General features: G+C 38.6%; 4 protein-coding genes and 1 long non-coding RNA gene across 6 annotated transcripts in view; 2 read left to right on the top strand and 3 right to left on the bottom strand.

The window, feature by feature from the left end:
- Positions 1-279: 279 nt before the first annotated feature.
- Positions 280-1,875, bottom strand: LOC111491151 (UPF0496 protein At3g49070). The gene is made up of 2 exons (XM_023139924.1): positions 1,662-1,875; positions 280-1,279 (listed from the first exon to the last, which is right to left on the bottom strand). The coding sequence occupies exons 1-2, from the start codon at positions 1,711-1,713 to the stop codon at positions 318-320; spliced, it is 1,014 nt and encodes a 337-aa protein (XP_022995692.1). The 5' UTR covers positions 1,714-1,875; the 3' UTR covers positions 280-317.
- Positions 1,876-2,271: 396 nt separating this feature from the next.
- On the bottom strand, positions 2,272-6,345 carry LOC111491150. 2 transcript variants are annotated; one of them, XM_023139923.1, is made up of 6 exons: positions 6,211-6,345; positions 5,087-5,843; positions 4,209-4,267; positions 3,789-3,917; positions 2,770-2,905; positions 2,272-2,672 (listed from the first exon to the last, which is right to left on the bottom strand). In XM_023139923.1, the coding sequence occupies exons 2-6, from the start codon at positions 5,789-5,791 to the stop codon at positions 2,346-2,348; spliced, it is 1,356 nt and encodes a 451-aa protein (XP_022995691.1). In that variant the 5' UTR covers positions 5,792-5,843; positions 6,211-6,345; the 3' UTR covers positions 2,272-2,345. The 2 variants fall into 2 exon arrangements, with proteins under 2 accessions (XP_022995691.1, XP_022995690.1); XM_023139922.1 differs by having other exon boundaries at positions 5,087-5,840; positions 6,212-6,345.
- A 913-nt stretch (positions 6,346-7,258) lies between these two features.
- LOC111491153 lies at positions 7,259-7,659 on the top strand. Its single transcript, XR_002719669.1, has 2 exons — positions 7,259-7,334; positions 7,428-7,659. It is a non-coding gene; the product is annotated as an uncharacterized LOC111491153 (long non-coding RNA).
- A 6,011-nt stretch (positions 7,660-13,670) lies between these two features.
- LOC111491152 (60S ribosomal protein L36-2-like) lies at positions 13,671-15,263 on the top strand. Its single transcript, XM_023139926.1, has 4 exons — positions 13,671-13,753; positions 14,309-14,413; positions 14,697-14,896; positions 15,077-15,263. Exons 2-4 carry the CDS (start codon positions 14,312-14,314, stop codon positions 15,105-15,107), a joined length of 333 nt encoding a protein of 110 aa, XP_022995694.1. The 5' UTR covers positions 13,671-13,753; positions 14,309-14,311; the 3' UTR covers positions 15,108-15,263.
- Positions 15,264-15,483: 220 nt separating this feature from the next.
- Positions 15,484-17,594, bottom strand: part of LOC111491149 (cytokinin hydroxylase-like) — a 2,858-nt gene continuing 747 nt past the window's right edge. The window contains exons 3-4 of the mRNA XM_023139921.1: positions 16,188-16,820; positions 15,484-16,115 (exon numbers count right to left, since the gene is read on the bottom strand). Of these exons, the coding sequence (XP_022995689.1) occupies positions 15,681-16,115; positions 16,188-16,820 (1,068 nt within the window). The 3' untranslated portion in view covers positions 15,484-15,680. The remainder of the gene's footprint in view (positions 16,116-16,187; positions 16,821-17,594) is intronic.

Raw genomic sequence — 17,594 nt, 5'->3', positions numbered from 1 at the left:
TCTCACTTACACGAGTTTTACCAAAAAAATTATAAGAGATCACCAAACCGAAAATTGTTGCAATTAAAGCAGACTTAACCATAGAATTTTAGTCACTGAAAAAGAGATGCATCTTATTGATATAATTAGTGATATCATCTTCAAGATTTCTCTCAATTAATTTATTATATTTTTATTTTAACTTTATAGGAAAAGATTGACTTTTATATATAAAATTGACTTTTATATAGGAAAAAAATCTCTTTCTAACATACACGTTTTAAAAATTTTGAGTAGAAATCTGTAAGAGAAAATTCAAAAAAGACAATAGTTTCATCTTAGGCTCGAGCTAGAATCTGTTTGAGCACGAGATTTCTAGCTCGATTTATGGTCATAAAACACAAATACAAAAGCTCCTCAAGTTCATCCAAGTGTTGCCCCAAATTGAGACGGCATTGCTGCAACTGGCGCGCTACTTCCCCAACGCCGCCATGCCGTCCATCACGACCTTCCCCTCGCTCAACCCAGAACCTCATCAGCCCCCTCATGTGCTCCACCTCCTGATTCAACCGAGCCACCAGCCGACCAACCGTGTCGAAATCCCTATTCAAAGTGTAGGTCGCTTTGGCAGCCACATCCAGCACTCGAGCCACCTCCTTAACCCTGGCTAACTTCACAGCACCCACAAGGCCAGCGAGACACGGTGCAGCAGCAACAACCACTAAACCAATTCCATGAGTCACGAGTATTACAGTAAGCGACGCGGTCACAGCCACTAACAACCCAGCTGAACCGTGCTGGAAATATCTAACCCTCTTGACCTTGGTTCGAGCCTTGTCGCGGTTGAACTCCAGCTGTTTCAGCAATTTGGCGCATCCGTTTTGGATTATTTCTGGAAATGGGTTGTGGATGGAGAGGGGTTTGAAATTAAATTCTGGGTTTTGTAAGGACTGGATGGCAATTTCTGGACGTAAATGGTTTATGTCTTTGAGTAAACGGCTACATAATAGAGAGGCATTGGCTGTGTGGGAGAAATAGTCTGAGAGAAGGGATTTGGAGTTGGGCCGTAGATGGGCCCAATTTAGGATTCTTTTGACAGTGGGCTCATTTGGGTCCAGTAGATGTTCGGCGAATAGCCGGTAAGACGACAGCCGGCTTGCTGTTGTGGACTCCACTGCTACGTCTTTTAAGGCCACGACACGTGTCCAGAAATCTAGATATGATTCCGTGCGGAAGGCGTTTGCGTACTCCTCCCGCACGTCTACGCCTATTGGACGGCTCCTAATGTGTACCCCACCATCTATTCAACACAAATAATAAAATAAAGGTTAAATTAACAAAAATATTCATAAATTTTAAATTTTATATTTTATCTCAGTTATATTTATAAACTTTAATATTAAAACAATACTCTCTTAAGTTTCAATTGTATTTTAATTATACCTTTAAAATTTAAAAGAAAAAAAATCATTAATACCCCTCCAAATATATTTTACTTTTTAGTAATATATTTAAAAAACATTCATTAAAATTTTAAAATATCATTAATACTTTTTACCGCGTACTCTTAATACTCATAAAAAAAAATATATATATATATACATATATATATCTTACTGACATTATATAAACGAAAATCATATATTGACACTCTTTTTTAAAGATGGAGTGATTAGAATTACCAGAAGATGAACGTAATTTTCGGAGACGAGAAACAAGCTTTGATTTCTTCATGACAGTCACTGAAAAATATGAAACTAAAACCTGAAACGTTGTTCGTGAGAAAGAAAGGGAAATGGGTTTTATAAGAAGAGAGAGAGAGAGGGAGGAATTGTTTGGTTGGAAGGAAAGAAAGAAAATTGATAGGCAAGAAGAAAATGTGGAGGTTTGTGGTATACGGGAAGCTTTTGTTTAGACAAACGGAAAGAAATACCCAAGACTTTTAGATCTTTATCTTTGTTCGGATTCGAACCTTAATCTGGCGCTTTAGACTAACTCGGCCATCTCAACTTTGATATAATATGAGACCCTGCATCAGTTAGATAGAGAAACGAAGCATTTCTTATGTAATATGGCAAAACGGATATTTGTTGGCAATGAATTTTGGCTGTTACAAATGGTAATGAGTTAGACATTGGATAGTGTGTCAACAAGGACGCTGGCCTCTAAAAAGTGGATTGTGAAACATTTATAAAGGTGTGGAAACCTCTCTCTAATAAATGTGTTTTAAAATTGTAAGGTTGATGACGATATGTAATAGTCAAAAGCAGATAATATTTATTAGTAGCGAGTAACAAATAACAAGTATACATTATTATACAAAAAGTATTGCAACAAATATTTATATGAATGGCCACAATGCAACATCAAATACTACTCACTGATTTCTTCAGCACTGCGCTTCTTGAATCATCCTTGTCGTAAAGACGTTCAATCAGTTCATTCCAAGTTTCTTTCTTCCTCCTCGATGACCCTCCACCACTTGATCCTGGTGACTCTTCTTCTTCTTCCCCATCATCTGTCTGGCCGAAGGTCCCATATGGGGCAAGCGCGTAGGCATGTGGCACTGCTAACGTCACGGCACGTTGCAATGCAGCCTTATACTCTTCGCTATGCTCTCTAGCTAAAGTCTCTTGCCTCTCCATCTTTTGTTGGGGTGGTATCTGCAGGGCTTTATCATCCTTATGCATTAACTGAAGTTGACAGAAGCAAATGGTTGTGTTGTATTTCAAATTTCCATTAAACTTGAAGCAGTCGGCATAAAAGGCTTGGTAGAATGATGAAACTTACTTCCAGGGCTTGTTTGGCTTCTTTCTCTATCCAAATGATGGCATGGTCAGAAGTTGCATTACAAGAAAGAACTATGTGTTCAAACCGCCCATCTACTGGAACAGCCGTCTTCACCACAGGTGGAAACCTTCCGCATCTTTCAACAAGAAACACCAGGTGAATTCAATGTTTGAGCAGGACATGTTTCAATGGTCTAGAAAGCCAACCTTTCAATAAAAATGTAACATGGCTTTCTATTAAAATGTAACATCCTAAGCCTATCGCGAGTAGATATTGTCTTTTTTGGATTTTTTCTTTTGGAATTTCCCTCAAGATTTTAAAACGAATATGTTAGGGAGAGGTTTCCACACACTTATAAAAAAAATTTCATTCCTCTCTCCAACCGATGTGGGATCGGGATTGACACCGGACAGTGTGCTAACAAGGACGTTGAGCCCTGAAGGGAGGTGGACACCAATCAGTGTGCCAGCGAGGACACTAGGCCCTGAATGGGGTGGACACCAGGCAATGTGTCAGCAAGGACGCTAGGCCCTGAAGGGGGTGGACACCGGGCAGTGTGCCAGCGAGGACGCTGAGCCCCAAAATGGGGTAGACACTAAGCAGTGTGCCAGCAAGGACGCTGGACCTCGAAGAGAGGTGGATGATGAGATCCCACGTCAGTTGGAGAGGGGAACAAAACATTCTTGATAAGGGTGTGGAAACCTCTCTCTAATAGACGCATTTTAAAAATCTTAAAGGGAATCCCGAAAGGGAAAGCCCAAAAAAGACAATATTTACTAACGGTGAGCTTGGGCCTATGGTTAAAGAGGCTTCAAAGGACATAAACTCAGTGTCTCAACTTTATGAACATACATGCTTGTAATAAAACAATAAATTCTTTCCACATAACAAGCACAGTCTTAACTGGTATGTTTTCTTGTTTGAACGAAACATGGAACAAAATTTCACCAACTTGAAGGGACGTAAGAATTCTCCACCACATTAACCAACTTAATATGGAAAATACATGTCTTTTTTACCTTAAGGGCTTTCGCTCGACGATGTGATAGAGTCGACCAGGTGCATAAAGCCTCCTCGGATCTTTAAGCATCCGGTCCTCTGATACACACGTATCCCGCAGGCACCTCAGGCATAGAAGGCATGGCAAACTACAAGGAATACGAACCAATTTATGTAATATTCATTGTTGGGGAAGGGATAATTTCAAATGATTATTGAGAAACTTATAATCATACTGAATACATCCAAGCTTCCATTTCCAATCTTTTACTTTCACAAAAAATGCAAAGTTTCTGTTGTTACTTCTATGCAATGATCTTTAACATAAGAATCAGTTCACACTGCAAGAATAGAGCTCTCTATGTTTGCAGCAATATTTACTTTACCAACAACCTAAAAAAGTATTAACACCATAGAGAGACATGAATCATGAACCATACCAGAGTAGTGACTTAAAAATGTCTTCCAAGGGGGTGGCTGTCCTAGGTAAGAAGTCATCCTGGATCAGAAGAATAATAATCACCGGTACATTTCAATTAGCAAGCATAAATTCCGCACATATTGAGCACACTTCAAGAAATGATAATGTAACAGCCAAAAGCTCAAGTCCACGTCCACGTCCACCGCTAACAAATATTATTCTCTTTGGATTTTTCCTTCTGGGTTTTCCCTCAAGATTTTAAAATGCATCTGCTAGGGAGAGGTTTCCACACCCTTATAAGGAATGTTTCATTCCCCTCTCCGACCGATGTGGGATCTTACAATCCACCCCCTTTGAGAGTCCAACGTCCTCGCTGAGACACTGCCCAGTGTCTGGGCTCTGATACCATTACTAACTGTTCAAGCCCACCACTAGCAGATATTGTCCTCTTTGGGCTCTCCCTTCCCAATTTCTCCTCAAGGTTTTAAAACGCGTCTACTAGGGAGAGGTTTCCACACCTTTATAACGAATGTTTCGTTCCCCTCTCCAACTAATGTGGGATCTCATAATCCAACCCCTTTGGGGGCCCAGCGTCCTCGCTGGCACACCGTCCAGTGTCTGACTCTGATACCATTTCTAATAGTCCAAGCTCACCACTAGCAGATATTGTCTTCTTTGGGCTTTCCCTTCCGGGCTTCCTTTCAAGATTTTAAAGTGCGTCTACTAGGGAGAGGTTTCCACACACTTATAAGAAATGTTTCATTTCCCTCTCTAACCAATATGAGATTTCCCAGTAATGAAGAAGCCTCGTAGTTATAGAAGAGATTAACAAACAAATCCTAGGACTTATCAGAATGCTCTGTAAAATATAAAAAATTAAGAACATACACAGTTTACCTGAAGAACAACAGAGTGGATGATATCTGCATATCTAACAGCCAGATTCAGGGACATGCATCTAGCAGGAGCAATAGCATAGCACCTTATCCGCTTCCGATCAATATTTTCCAATTTTTCGAGATTCTGTGCAACTACCAAAGTTAACATGGCTGCTACTCCGGAGCCAAGAGAATGCCCAGCAAACGTCAAAGTATAGTCTGGATACTTCTTCACCAAATCCTTCAAAGTTTCATTCTCAGTGTCCAAAACCCACCCAGCTGCCTTCAGAAGCCCATTGTGAACATATCCACCATCAAATTTCTTCTTTCCCAGCTTATTGTCTAATAAAACAGCATAATCACTCTCCTTTGCCATATTAAGTCCCCTGAAAGCAAGAACAATATCGCCATGATCATGATCAAGATATAAAATATATGGAGGAGCCCGCCCTCGTGTATCTTTGTATGTCTTCTTCACAAGTAACAAATCTGGATTGATTCCATAACCACCCACCGGTTCCCAAAGGGGCTTTCGAATATCATCTTCATACACAGCTAGGATATATCTACAAACCCGGGGAATAGGCTCAAACTCATCGGAAGTGGCTAAGCCCCAATTTTCACTGTCATGACCGGCTGTGTGCAGACAACGTTTCCAGACCCAACGAGAACATCCCAGACAGCATACACACTCAAGGATCGGTACGCCACATATGATAGACATTGATGCCTATGATCTAACCTCAAAGGAACGATGAATCATGCGGATGTTCCTAGTAAATGTAAGACGTATCAAGAAACATATTATAATAAAAAACGAATCAATTCAGCAACCAACATCATATCAACGTTCCAGTAGCTTCCAATCATTGAAGATCATGAAACTAAACTAATTCGGGAATAAAAATCAAGACAAACGAGGATCTGGGTTTCGAATTTTTTGCGAAACAGAATCATACACAGAACATTTTTGAACTGAAAAAACAGGATTTCAAAGATTGAAAAGGTTCTTTAATCGCTGGATTTCTAAAAGTTACCTATCGAGACAGAGAAATCAAGTCAATGCTGGGAAGCTAAGAGCTATTCATAGAAAGCCAAATAAGAAATGCATATAAATCTAAAGATTTCTAGTGACGGATTATACCTGGAAGTCAACGCCTGTATTAGAGTTTAAGAATTTGGGAGATTGCGTGCATTGAAAGGGGAAAATTTGATCGGTGGAAGAACATGGTAGCTGGGATTATTGAAATGGAGAGCCAGAAAACTGTTAAATTACTGGGAAAATTTGAACTCGGAGACGAAATTTTGCGATTCCCAGTTTTGTCACGTGACCTATCCACACAACCACGTGTTGCTAAATCGTTTATGACCGTTGATTCTTTTTTGTTCCCTCCATTGTAATATGAATTTCCGAAAGTAACCCTCCCACGGCTAGACTTGAAATCCAATCAGAGCCGTCCACGATGTTCACCAGGATGAGCTGGATTTTACCCCCGCGTGTCGCACTCTCATTTGTTCCTTGTTTCTACTATGGCCTACAACTTAACCAATTATTCATTCTCATTCCTTATAACCACGCGCAACCTCCAGCGCGTGTTTCCACTCAACATACAACTATTATATTTAAAATCAGGAATAAGAAAGAAATTTAACATCCTTAAATTTATGGAATAACAATTTGATAAAAGAATGTTTATTTTTATTTGAATATATATATTTTAGTGATAATGTTTTTTTAATAAATTAAAAAAATGTTTAAATATATATATTTAAAAAAAAAATTAGCTAAATTGATTTAGATTATTTCCGATCTTTTCTATGAAATAGATTGTGATAGCAAAAAAGCTTTCAATTCTGCCCGACTCCCTTTACTTTTCCAAATATTTTTCCGAACCTTATTAATATATTTGACAAATAAATCAAGTTTTAAATTTTTAAATTTTTAAATAAAAAAAATTGATATCATCATAAATTTTTTGAAATTAAATTGAAATTCTGATTAAATCTAAAATATTATGTATATATATATGGAAAGAAAAATAAAATGAATATAAGAAGGAAGGTTGATGATATTTACTAAAAAAAAACAATTAAAATAAATCCCTTTAAAGAAACTATACTAATAATACAGTTGTTAAAAAAAAACAATTTCATTATAAATTCATGAGGATTGGGTTCTGAAAGCATATCAATTCAAATGGCAACTCCAAAGCTTTTTGCAGTGTTCATCGCAGTCATGTTCTTGTGTTCTTGTTTCGTTGCATCAAGTAAGCTGTTTTGATCCATTTTTTGTTGTTTTTTTTTATGAAATGTTGTTAATGAAATTTAATGTCTGGTCGTTGCATGGCATGGCATGGCAGCTGAAGGGAAAGGTTTGTGGAGCTGCATTCGTCCATGTGCCAAAGATGAACTGAATTATGTCTGTAAGTTGGATTGCCTCCATCAACATCGAGGCACTGGATCTTGTATGCCTAAACGAGATGATAGTGATGAACTTGTGTGTTGTTGTGATCGTTGATGCGCAAAAAAGAACGAGTCATCTCAAACTGATGTTACTGGAATAAAATGATAACGGGTTACGTATCATATTAATAATAATTGTTGAAATATCTTCTAATTTTTTCTTGAGTTATAAATTTGATTAAAATACTCTCGAATTATAAAGGGTTTTCCATTTGGGCTTCCTCTCAAGGCCTTAAAACGCGTCCGCTAGATGAAGGTTTTCACACCCTTATAAAGGGTGTTTTGTTCTCCTCGTTCTCCTCCCCAACCAATGTGGGATATCACAATTCACCCCTTCTTCAGGGGCAGCGTCCTCGCTGACACTCGTTCCTTTCTCCAATCAATGTGGGACCCCCTAAATCCACCCTCTTTAAGGCCTCCCCAGCCAATGTGGGATATCACAATTCACTCCCTTTGGGGCCAGCATCCTCGTTGACACTCGTTCCTTTCTCCAATTGATGTGGGACCCCTTAAATCCATCCCTTTTGGGGCTTCCCTAACCAATGTGGGATATCACAATCCACCCCCCTTCGGGGCCCAACGTCCTCACAAACACTCATTTCTTTCTCCAATCGATGTGGGTCCCCTAAACCTCCCCTTTTGGGCCAGCGTCCTTATTGACACACGTGTCTACCCCCCTTTGGAGAACAACGAGATGTCTGGCTCTGATACCATTTGTAACGACCCTGATGTTGTGCGCCGGAAGCGGAACAAATGTACTCACAACACCAAATTTACTCAAGGCATACAATATTGCACACAAAGCTTGATGATTTCAACAGCAGAAAGAATGACATTATATAGCCTTCTGCTAAACCTAAATATAAACTAACCGACTTTCAAATATTAGCTAAGACCTTAAGAATAGGTCTTGGTCCTAGAGAATAGGGCTTATGACAGTGCTTAACAATCTCCACCTTGTCATAAGATTTCCAAGTTGATAGCGAATTTGGTTGCTACCACATCAACACACTACTTCTTCCTTCCGACGTTGATGAGATCCAAACAATGGCAGAACTTTTCACGAGCAACCACCTTTGTCAATATATCAGCAGGGTTATCAGCAGTTCCAATTTTTAGTAAACGAATATCCCCTTTGCTAATGATTTCTCGAATAAAGTGAAAACGGACATCAATGTGTTTTGTACGAGCATGATGGACTTGATTTTTTGACAAGCAAATAGCGCTCTGGCTATCACAAAATACATCTATATGTCCCTGCAAAATACCCAAGTCATTGATCAAACCATACATCCAAATAGCTTCTTTAAAAGCTTCCGTTACCGCCATATACTCTGCTTCAGTGGTAGACAATGCAACAGTAGACTGCAATGTTGAGCGCCAACACACAGGTCCACCGGCCATAGTAAATAAATAACCCGTGGTAGATCGTCGCTTATCCAAGTCACCAGCATAATCAGAATCCACAAAACCAGCTACACGATTGTCAAGATTAAACATTTCTTGTTTTTGAAACTTAATACCAACATCAATAGTGCCAAGAATGTACCTAAGAATCCATTTTACAGCCTGCCAATGCTCTTTACCAGGATTATGCATATAACGACTCACCATGCTTACTGCGTGTGAAAGATCAGGTCGAGTACACACCATAGCATACATCAACGCACCAACAGCATTTGTATAAGGAATGTTCTCCATATATCTTTTGTCATCGTCAGAACTTGGACACATGGAAGCACTAAGCTTGAAATGAGGAGCAAGTGGAGTACTAACAGGTTTGGTTGAATTATTCAAACTAAATCTTGACAATACCTTGCGTAGATATTGAGACTGAGTCAACCAGACTGTACCTTTTTTCCGATCTCACTCTATCTCCATTCCAAGTATTTTCTTTGCATTGCCTAAGTCTTTCATTTCAAATGTTTTAGAAAGCTCATCTTTGAGTTTATCAATCTCCACCTGTCTCTTTGAAGCAATTAACATATCATCAACATATAAGAGCAAGTAGATAAACGATCCATCATCGAGACATCGATAATACACACAATGGTCAAATTGACTATGAGTATACATATGCTCTACCATGAAATGATCAAACCTTTTATACCATTGGCGAGGGGATTGCTTCAGCCCATACAAAGATTTCTTCAATCTGCATACTAAATGTTGCTGTCCAACTACTCGAAAACCAATTGGTTGCGTCATATATATTTCTTCTTCCAAATCTCCATGCAAAAAAACAGTTTTTACATCGAGTTGTGCAAGCTCAAGATTAAATTGAGCAACCAAAGCCAACAAAATTCGAATCGAAGAATGTTTTACCACAGGTGAGAAAATTTCATTATAATCAATACCTTCCTTTTGTGCGTAGCCTTTAGCCACAAGTCGAGCCTTATAACGTATACCAAAAGGGTCTTCCTTTTTGCAAAAACCCATTTACAACCAATTTCCTTCTTACCTTTTGGAAGTTGTACCAAATCCCAAGTTTGATTTATCTCCAATGATGCTATCTCCTGATTCACAGCCTCTTGCCAGTGTAAGCTATCCGGGCTCTGAATAGCATCTTTGTAACTGTTAGGAACTCCATCAATCAAAGAGAAAGCATATGCTATCGTATCATCAAACCTTGCAGGTTTTCGAATTACCCTTCGTGGTCTATTCTTGGCGATTGACTCAGGTTCCTCCACTCTTTCATTTACAAGGCTTTGCTCCTCAAGACTTTGCTCTTTCTGTTCTAAGACATCAAAGTTATTATTTACCTGGTCAATAGGTTCTTCAGTAGGAGCAACCACATCAGGAGAGAACACCACCTTCTCCACCTGCTTCAATGCCTCGTCATTATTTTCAATTTTCTGCAAAAACATTCCAGACTCATCGAATGTCACATCTCGACTATTAACAATCTTACTTGTTTCTGGACATCATAACCTATAGCCCTTCACACCTTTGTTAAAGCCCATAAACTTGGCTTTTTTTGCTCTAGGATCCAGCTTTGAGTCTGTCACATGATAATAAGCAGGACACCCAAACACATGCAATTTATCATAATCACTAACAGGACTACCTGACCATACCTCAAGCGGAGTTCTCCCACCGTTTCCAGAAACAGGTAAACGATTCACCAAGTGAACTGCATAACTGAGAGCCTCAGCCCAAAATGCCTTACTCAATCCTGCTTGAGACAATATGCATCGAACCTTCTCTATTAATGTCTGGTTCATTCTCTCAGCAACTCCATTTTGTTGTGGCTTACCAGGAACAGTGAAGTGTCGAACGATCCCTTCATCTCGGCATACTTTAAGGAATGGATCACAAGTATATTCTCCCCCGTTGTCTGATCTCAGCCTTTTGATTTTCCTGTCCGTCTGATTCTCTACCATTTTCTTCCACTCTAGGAAGATTTGGAGAACCTCGTTTTTGTGGCTCATGGAATACATCCAAACTCTCTTCGAGTAGTCATCAATAAAGGTGACGAACCACCTCTTTCCTCCCAATGAGACATTCTTTGTGGGACCCCATACATCAGTGTGAACATAATCCAAAATGCCCTTTGTTTGGTGTATAGCTGTACCAAACTTCACATTTTTTTTGTTTGCCAAATATACAATGTTCACAGAAATCAATTCTTCCAGTTGTGGCACCCTTAAGGACTCCTTGTTTCACCAGTGTCTGAAGCGCCTTCTCACCAGCATGCCCGAGTCGCATGTGCCATAATTTCGATATGTCTTGTTCTTTCGAACTTGCCACAGCAGCATGCCCAATTATTGTGGTTCCGTTGAGGTAGTATATGCTACCTCTTCTAGTTCCTGTAATTGCCACCAAAGCTCCACGAGCTACTTTCAAATTCCCTCCTTCCAAAATGATGCAATAACCACTCGCATCCAAAACGCCAAATGAAATCAAATTTTTCTTCAAGTCAGGGACATACCTCACATCTTTGAGTTTTCGTATAGCCCCATCAAACATCTTGATTTGTACTGAGCCGATTCCCATTATCTTACAAGTACTATCATTTCCCATATAGACAACTCCACCATTGAACTCTTTGAAGTCCAAAAACATCTCTTTGTTGGGACACATATGATAGGAGCACCCAGAATCAAGAATCCATTCACTGGTTTGGCTGACTGATAGGGAGATTGTCAAGGCATCATCTGTATCAGTGTCGTCATCTCTAACCACATTGGACTTCGACCCCTTCTCTTTTAAGATGGAACAATCTTTTTTCCAATGGCCTTTCTGTCGACAATATGCACACTCATTTTTATCAAGTTTTCTCCAATTATCAGATCTACCTCTCGACTTTAATCGAGACTCTCCACATTCGTTCTTTTTCCAATTGGAAGTCCTTCCATGAGCAGTGAGAACATTTGAGCTAGAGCTTTGATACGTCTCCTTTTCCTTCTTTCGCATCTCATTGTTTATTAAGGCATTTGAAACATCTTCAAAATCAATATTAGTGATTCCATGTAGTAGGGTCGTTACTAAAAACTCGTAGGATTCCGGCAAAGAGTTTAATAACAACAACGCCTTGTCTTCGTCATCAATCTTAACATCAAGATTGAGCAAATCAGTGATGATTTTGTTAAAATCATCCAAATGCTCAGCCATTGAGATGCCTTCCTTGTAATCAAAACGGAAGAGTTTCTTCTTCAAATAGAGTTTATTTTCCACACTCTTCTTCATATATTTCGCTTCAAGCTTGTCCCATAATTCTTTCGCCATGGTAACCTTCATAAATGGATATTTCTGATCCTTGCCAAGACAGGATCGAATAATTCCACAGGCTTGCCGATTTAATTTCGTCCATTCTGCTTCTGTCATGTCTTCAGGCATTTCCTCTTGGAGAGAGACATCGAGGTCTTGCATGACCAACAAATCGCTAACTTCGCCTCGCCAAACACCAAAATTATTGGTTCCATCAAATTTCTCTACTTCGAGATTGGAACTCCACACTCTCGATCCACGTCGTGATGGTTCTGCCATTTGCAATAATTAATCTGGATGAAACTCAAAACCACAATTCTTGAAAATTGATTTTCAAGAGAATAAACACGATTGTGAGCACGTCTAATGGTCGATGAGGCCCAAGCTTTCACAATACCCCAAAATACCACAACTTGGCTCTGATACCACTTGTTGTGCGCCGAAAGCGGAACAAATGTACTCACAACACCAAATTTACTCAAGGCATACAATATTGCACACAAAGCTTGATGATTTCAACAGCAGAAAGAATGACATTATATAGCCTTCTGCTAAACCTAAATATAAACTAACAGACTTTCAAATATTAGCTAAGACCTTAAGAATAGGTCTTGGTTCTAGAGAATAGGGCTTATGATAGTGCTTAACACCTGATTCTTTGCAAGTAGATATTGTCCTCTTCGGGCTTTTCCTTTCGAGCTTCCCCTCGAGGCTTTAAAACACGTATACTAGGGGAAGGTTTCCACACCCTTTTGTTTTGCTCTCCTCCCCAACCAATGTGGGACATCACAATCCACCCCTCTTCAAGGCCCAGTGTCCTCGTTGGCACTCGTTCCTTTTTCTAATCAACGTGGGACCTCCTAAATCCACCCCCTTTGGGGCTAGCATCCTTACTGGCACACCGCCTCGTGTCTATCCCCCTCCATGAATAGCGAGAAGGCTGACACATCGTCCGGTGTCTCGCTCTAATACCATTTGTAACGATCCCGATCCACCGCTAGGAGATAATGTTCTTTTTGAGTTTTCCCTTTCGGGCTTTCCTTCAAGGCTTAAAAACGCGTCTGCAAGGGAAAAGTTTCCACACTCTTACAAAGGGGTGTTTTGTCCTACACCCCAACCAACGTGGGACATCACAAACAGTACTCGATAGTTGTCAATTGGTCATAGTAGTGTTAGTACAAATTTGAACATAGTCGTTGTTTATAGTAATTTGATATTAACATATGAGTGTAGAGCAAATTAGATAAATTTATGTATAAAAATGTAAACAAATACGAGTGTTTTTAATAATAATAATAATAAGCTTACAAAAAGGCATAATTTTTTTTTTTTTATAAAAAGAGTAACTTATGTAAATAAAACATTTTCACATTTTACATAATTTATGTAAATAATACAGCCCAAATGAAAGTCCGGCCCATTAACAATTATTCACACGATATAAAAACACCTCTAAATCTTAAACCCTAATTTTTCATTCCTCCGGCTTAGGACGTCTCCACTCATTGAACAGGTAAGAAACCCTAGCTTTGCATCTTACCAATTCGGGTTCCTTCGACATTATTCCTTCTGTGGGCGCCGGGATAAGGGAATAGATCTTAGTCCTGTGGATCAATTTTTGGAGCTCGATATCGATAGTTTGTTTTTGCGTACGAAGTTGAGTTTATCTGTGTTTGCTAAGTTCTTAGACAAGCAATTGTTCTGTATTGAATTGTTTTGTTAATGATATACGTTTAGTGAGTTGTTAACGTATTCTCTAATTTGAAGCTTGATCCCTAGTCGTTAATTAGCTCACGATATCTGTAGGCACCGTAATGATTTGAACGTATTCCGTTGTGGATTTACTTTTCTACTCAGGAAACTAGATCCTGCTTGGATCCCTTAAACTGAGAATTTTTGCACTTTGAACGTGCTTAGTAAAATAAATTTTGATGTGGCTGGAACGTTACATGGTTCTTGTCTGTCTTTGCTTACTTTAAGACCAACTCTTTTAGAGTCTTGCAGCGTTTGAATTTTGCATTTAAGCTTAATTTTTATAGAGCAAACTGATTGATTTTTATTGAAGCAGGTAATGGCTCCAAAACAACCGAATACAGGCCTTTTTGTTGGGCTGAACAAGGGCCACATAGTCACCAAGAAGGAGTTGGCTCCACGGCCCTCTGATCGCAAAGGAGTAAGTCAATCACCACATAACTAGATGTTTTGGAATTTCCTTTAATGGGGAAATGAAAGGCGTAGGGTTTTCTCTGTTTAAACAAGTTTTGCCAGGGATGATAGTTAGTTGCTTGAGGAATGAGCTTATTTTATTTCATTTTATTGGACCAATTCTAATATGTAGTTACACACTTTTAACATCATGCTTAAAAAGTCCTGTTACATTGTTCATCTATCACCCTAGTTTGTCACTAAATGTGAGATTGGGTTCTCATGTTACCGTTTTTTATCTATTAATATAGAAATCAAGCAAAAGGGTTCTTTTTGTCCGGAGCTTGATCCGGGAAGTTGCTGGTTTCGCCCCATATGAAAAGAGAATCACTGAGCTTCTTAAAGTCGGTAAAGACAAGCGTGCTCTGAAGGTAGCTAAAAGAAAGCTTGGAACTCACAAGAGGGCCAAAAAGAAGCGTGAGGAGATGTCCAGTGTGCTAAGAAAGATGAGGTAATCCAATCTGTCCTTTTAACAAGGCAAAGCTGCTGTTTACATAAACATGGGGGTCTGAATCATGTTTTGTTTGTAACAAAATCGAATGATTCACATCTGGTTATGGTTCAAGTCATAATTCATAAGTATTATGATTAGCATTCTGATTCCATTTCTGGATATGTTGTATTTTTGCAGGGCTGGTGGAGGTGGTGAGAAGAAGAAGTGAGATCACTACACTAGTGTTCATTTATTCAAAGTTTCTCTCTGTCTACTCTTTTTTTGTTGTTTTACTACTGAATTTGTTAAGAGACTGAACTCTTTGCTGTAGACTATTTCAGTTTTGTTATCTTTAAACTCGTTTTACTAACGCCCAATTTTGTTATGGCCCTGTTATTTTAATGTTGCGGTCTATTGAGAACAAATCAAATCAGATGGTTCTATTTTTAAAAATTTTTATAATTTTTTTGACCTTTTAATATTAGTTCTATAATAATCCATTATTTTGTTGTGTGTATATATATTATAAGGTCGTGAGGGAAAAGTATGAAATGGTCTTTAGGGGTTTGGAATTGCAGTCTTGTATTTAAAATTGTTACACAAAATTAGAAAATTAGAAACGTCTCATAACATTAAGCATGTTGAATGGATAATATGTTTTAGACAAGCATGATCGGATGTTTAATATACCGCCATAGATAACTTGCTTTAGACTACTGCGGTTGCCAGTGCCTACCGAACATGCCGTTTACAAGCTCTTTCTCATTACCTTGTCCATTATAACAACCTATTCCCTTATAAATTAGTTTTCCAGTAATCGAAAAATGAGAGGTAGACCATGCGCTGGCCGGAGCGAGAGCATAATGCACGGCGAATGGCAGTAATCAGGAGACAATGTGAAAGAAAACCTACACAAAATTAGCGTCAACACAATCTTATACTCCATGAACGTCAAGTGCCTTCCAACGCACATTCTTCCTCCAAACCCAAACGGCAAATACCCCATCTTGTGGCTGCACCCCCCAGCTACCTCGTCGTGTTCAAATCTCTCTGGTCGAAACTCGTTCACCTGCTCGCCCCAAAGGGCCTCGTCGTGATGCATGGCCACCACATCTATCCACATGTTTGTGCCGTTCGGGATCGTCAGTCCGTTTACTGTAATGTCTCTTCTAGCTTGCCTTTGCACGTTGGGTGCGGACGGGTATAGACGTAAAACCTCGCTCATTACCCATCCCATCTGCATTTTGTTTATTGTCAGATTTTTTAATGTCTTTTATGATCAATGAAAACGTGGTTTAATTTTTTTTACCTTTTTGAGCTGAGAAAGCTTAGTGAAATCAAAGTCACTCTCTTTATCACCAAGAACTTCCTTAATCTCATCTCTCAGCTGAATTTGCCACTCCGTATGAATACCCAAAAGCAGCAAAGTCCACGTCAAAGCCAACGCCGTCGTTTCATGCCCACCAAAGAAAAACGTCTTACACTCATCAATCAGCTCCGCCGTACTCAACCACCTCCTCAACTTCCCCTCTCCGCCACTCTCTTTCAAAAGCAAGCTCAAAAGATCATTCTGCAGCACCACTTCCGCCGCCGCCGTCGCCGACTGATTCTCTCTCCTAGCCGTAATCACCTCCCGAAACAGCTCGTCGATCTCTTCCCCAAGGCGTTTGGCCTCTCGGGCCTTGCCGGCGTTCAAAATCCCGGCGAACGGAACTCCGACAAGACGGTTGGTTTTAAAGAGTGTCATCTGGAGATTCCTGAGTTTGTGGAAGACTTGTCGGCCGCTTATATGGTCGATTCCGAAGCTGGTTTTGGCGATGATTTCGCCGGCGGTGGAAGTGATTTCATTTTCGACTTCGATTTGTGGATGGCCGGAGAGTACGAGGTGGGCCCACCTGTCCAGCATTTGGGTGGTGGACTCCACCATTAAGCTTGCCATTGCCTGTACGGATTGCGTGTTGGTCATTCGTAATTATTATTTTTTGAAAAGGAATTGATCATATATACCTTGAAATGGTCAAAAAAAAAAACTTGAGAATTGAATACACGCTGAAAGGCAATCAATGTTTGCATGTCTATATGTTTCATGTTTTTTTGACACTACTAGTGTATGAATGTGACATCTTTCAATATATATATATATATATATATATATAATCGAATTTAGTATTTTGTCTTATACTACCAATGAATTTTTCAAAAAATTCAACAATATTATTAAATTTTAGAAATAATTGTTAAAAAATACCTTTAAATTTTAAAAAGATTTAAAAATATCTCAATTTTAGATATAAATAATTAATATTTTGTTTCAAAAATAACTTTTAAAAAAATTCTTTAGTATCTTTAGTTTTTTTAAAAACTTAAAATATCTTTAAACATTTTCCTTTAAATTAAAAAAACTAAACTTCCAAAAATTACATTAATATTCTTTTTTTTTTTTTACCAGTAATACTCAAATATTAATAGATGTGTTCGTTCATATATATTAATGATAAAAAATAAATAAAATAAAGATTAAATATGTTAATACTATTTTGAAAATTTTATAAGAAAATTTTCAAAACCCTTTTAAAAATATTTTTGAAAATTTAAGAATATTATGTAAATTTTTAAAAATTTAATTTAGGAGTTTTTTTCCCCCACAAATATAAACTAAGAAGCCTTTTAACTGGAAAAAAAAAAAAAAAAAAAAAAAAAAAAAAAAAAAAAAAAA

The sequence above is a fragment of the Cucurbita maxima genome, unplaced genomic scaffold (genome assembly GCF_002738345.1).
Source record: "Cucurbita maxima cultivar Rimu unplaced genomic scaffold, Cmax_1.0 Cma_Scf00016, whole genome shotgun sequence".
NCBI classification, from domain to species: domain Eukaryota; kingdom Viridiplantae; phylum Streptophyta; class Magnoliopsida; order Cucurbitales; family Cucurbitaceae; genus Cucurbita; species Cucurbita maxima.
Note: the sequence above shows the minus strand (reverse complement) of the source record. Positions and strands in the feature narration are given on the sequence as shown.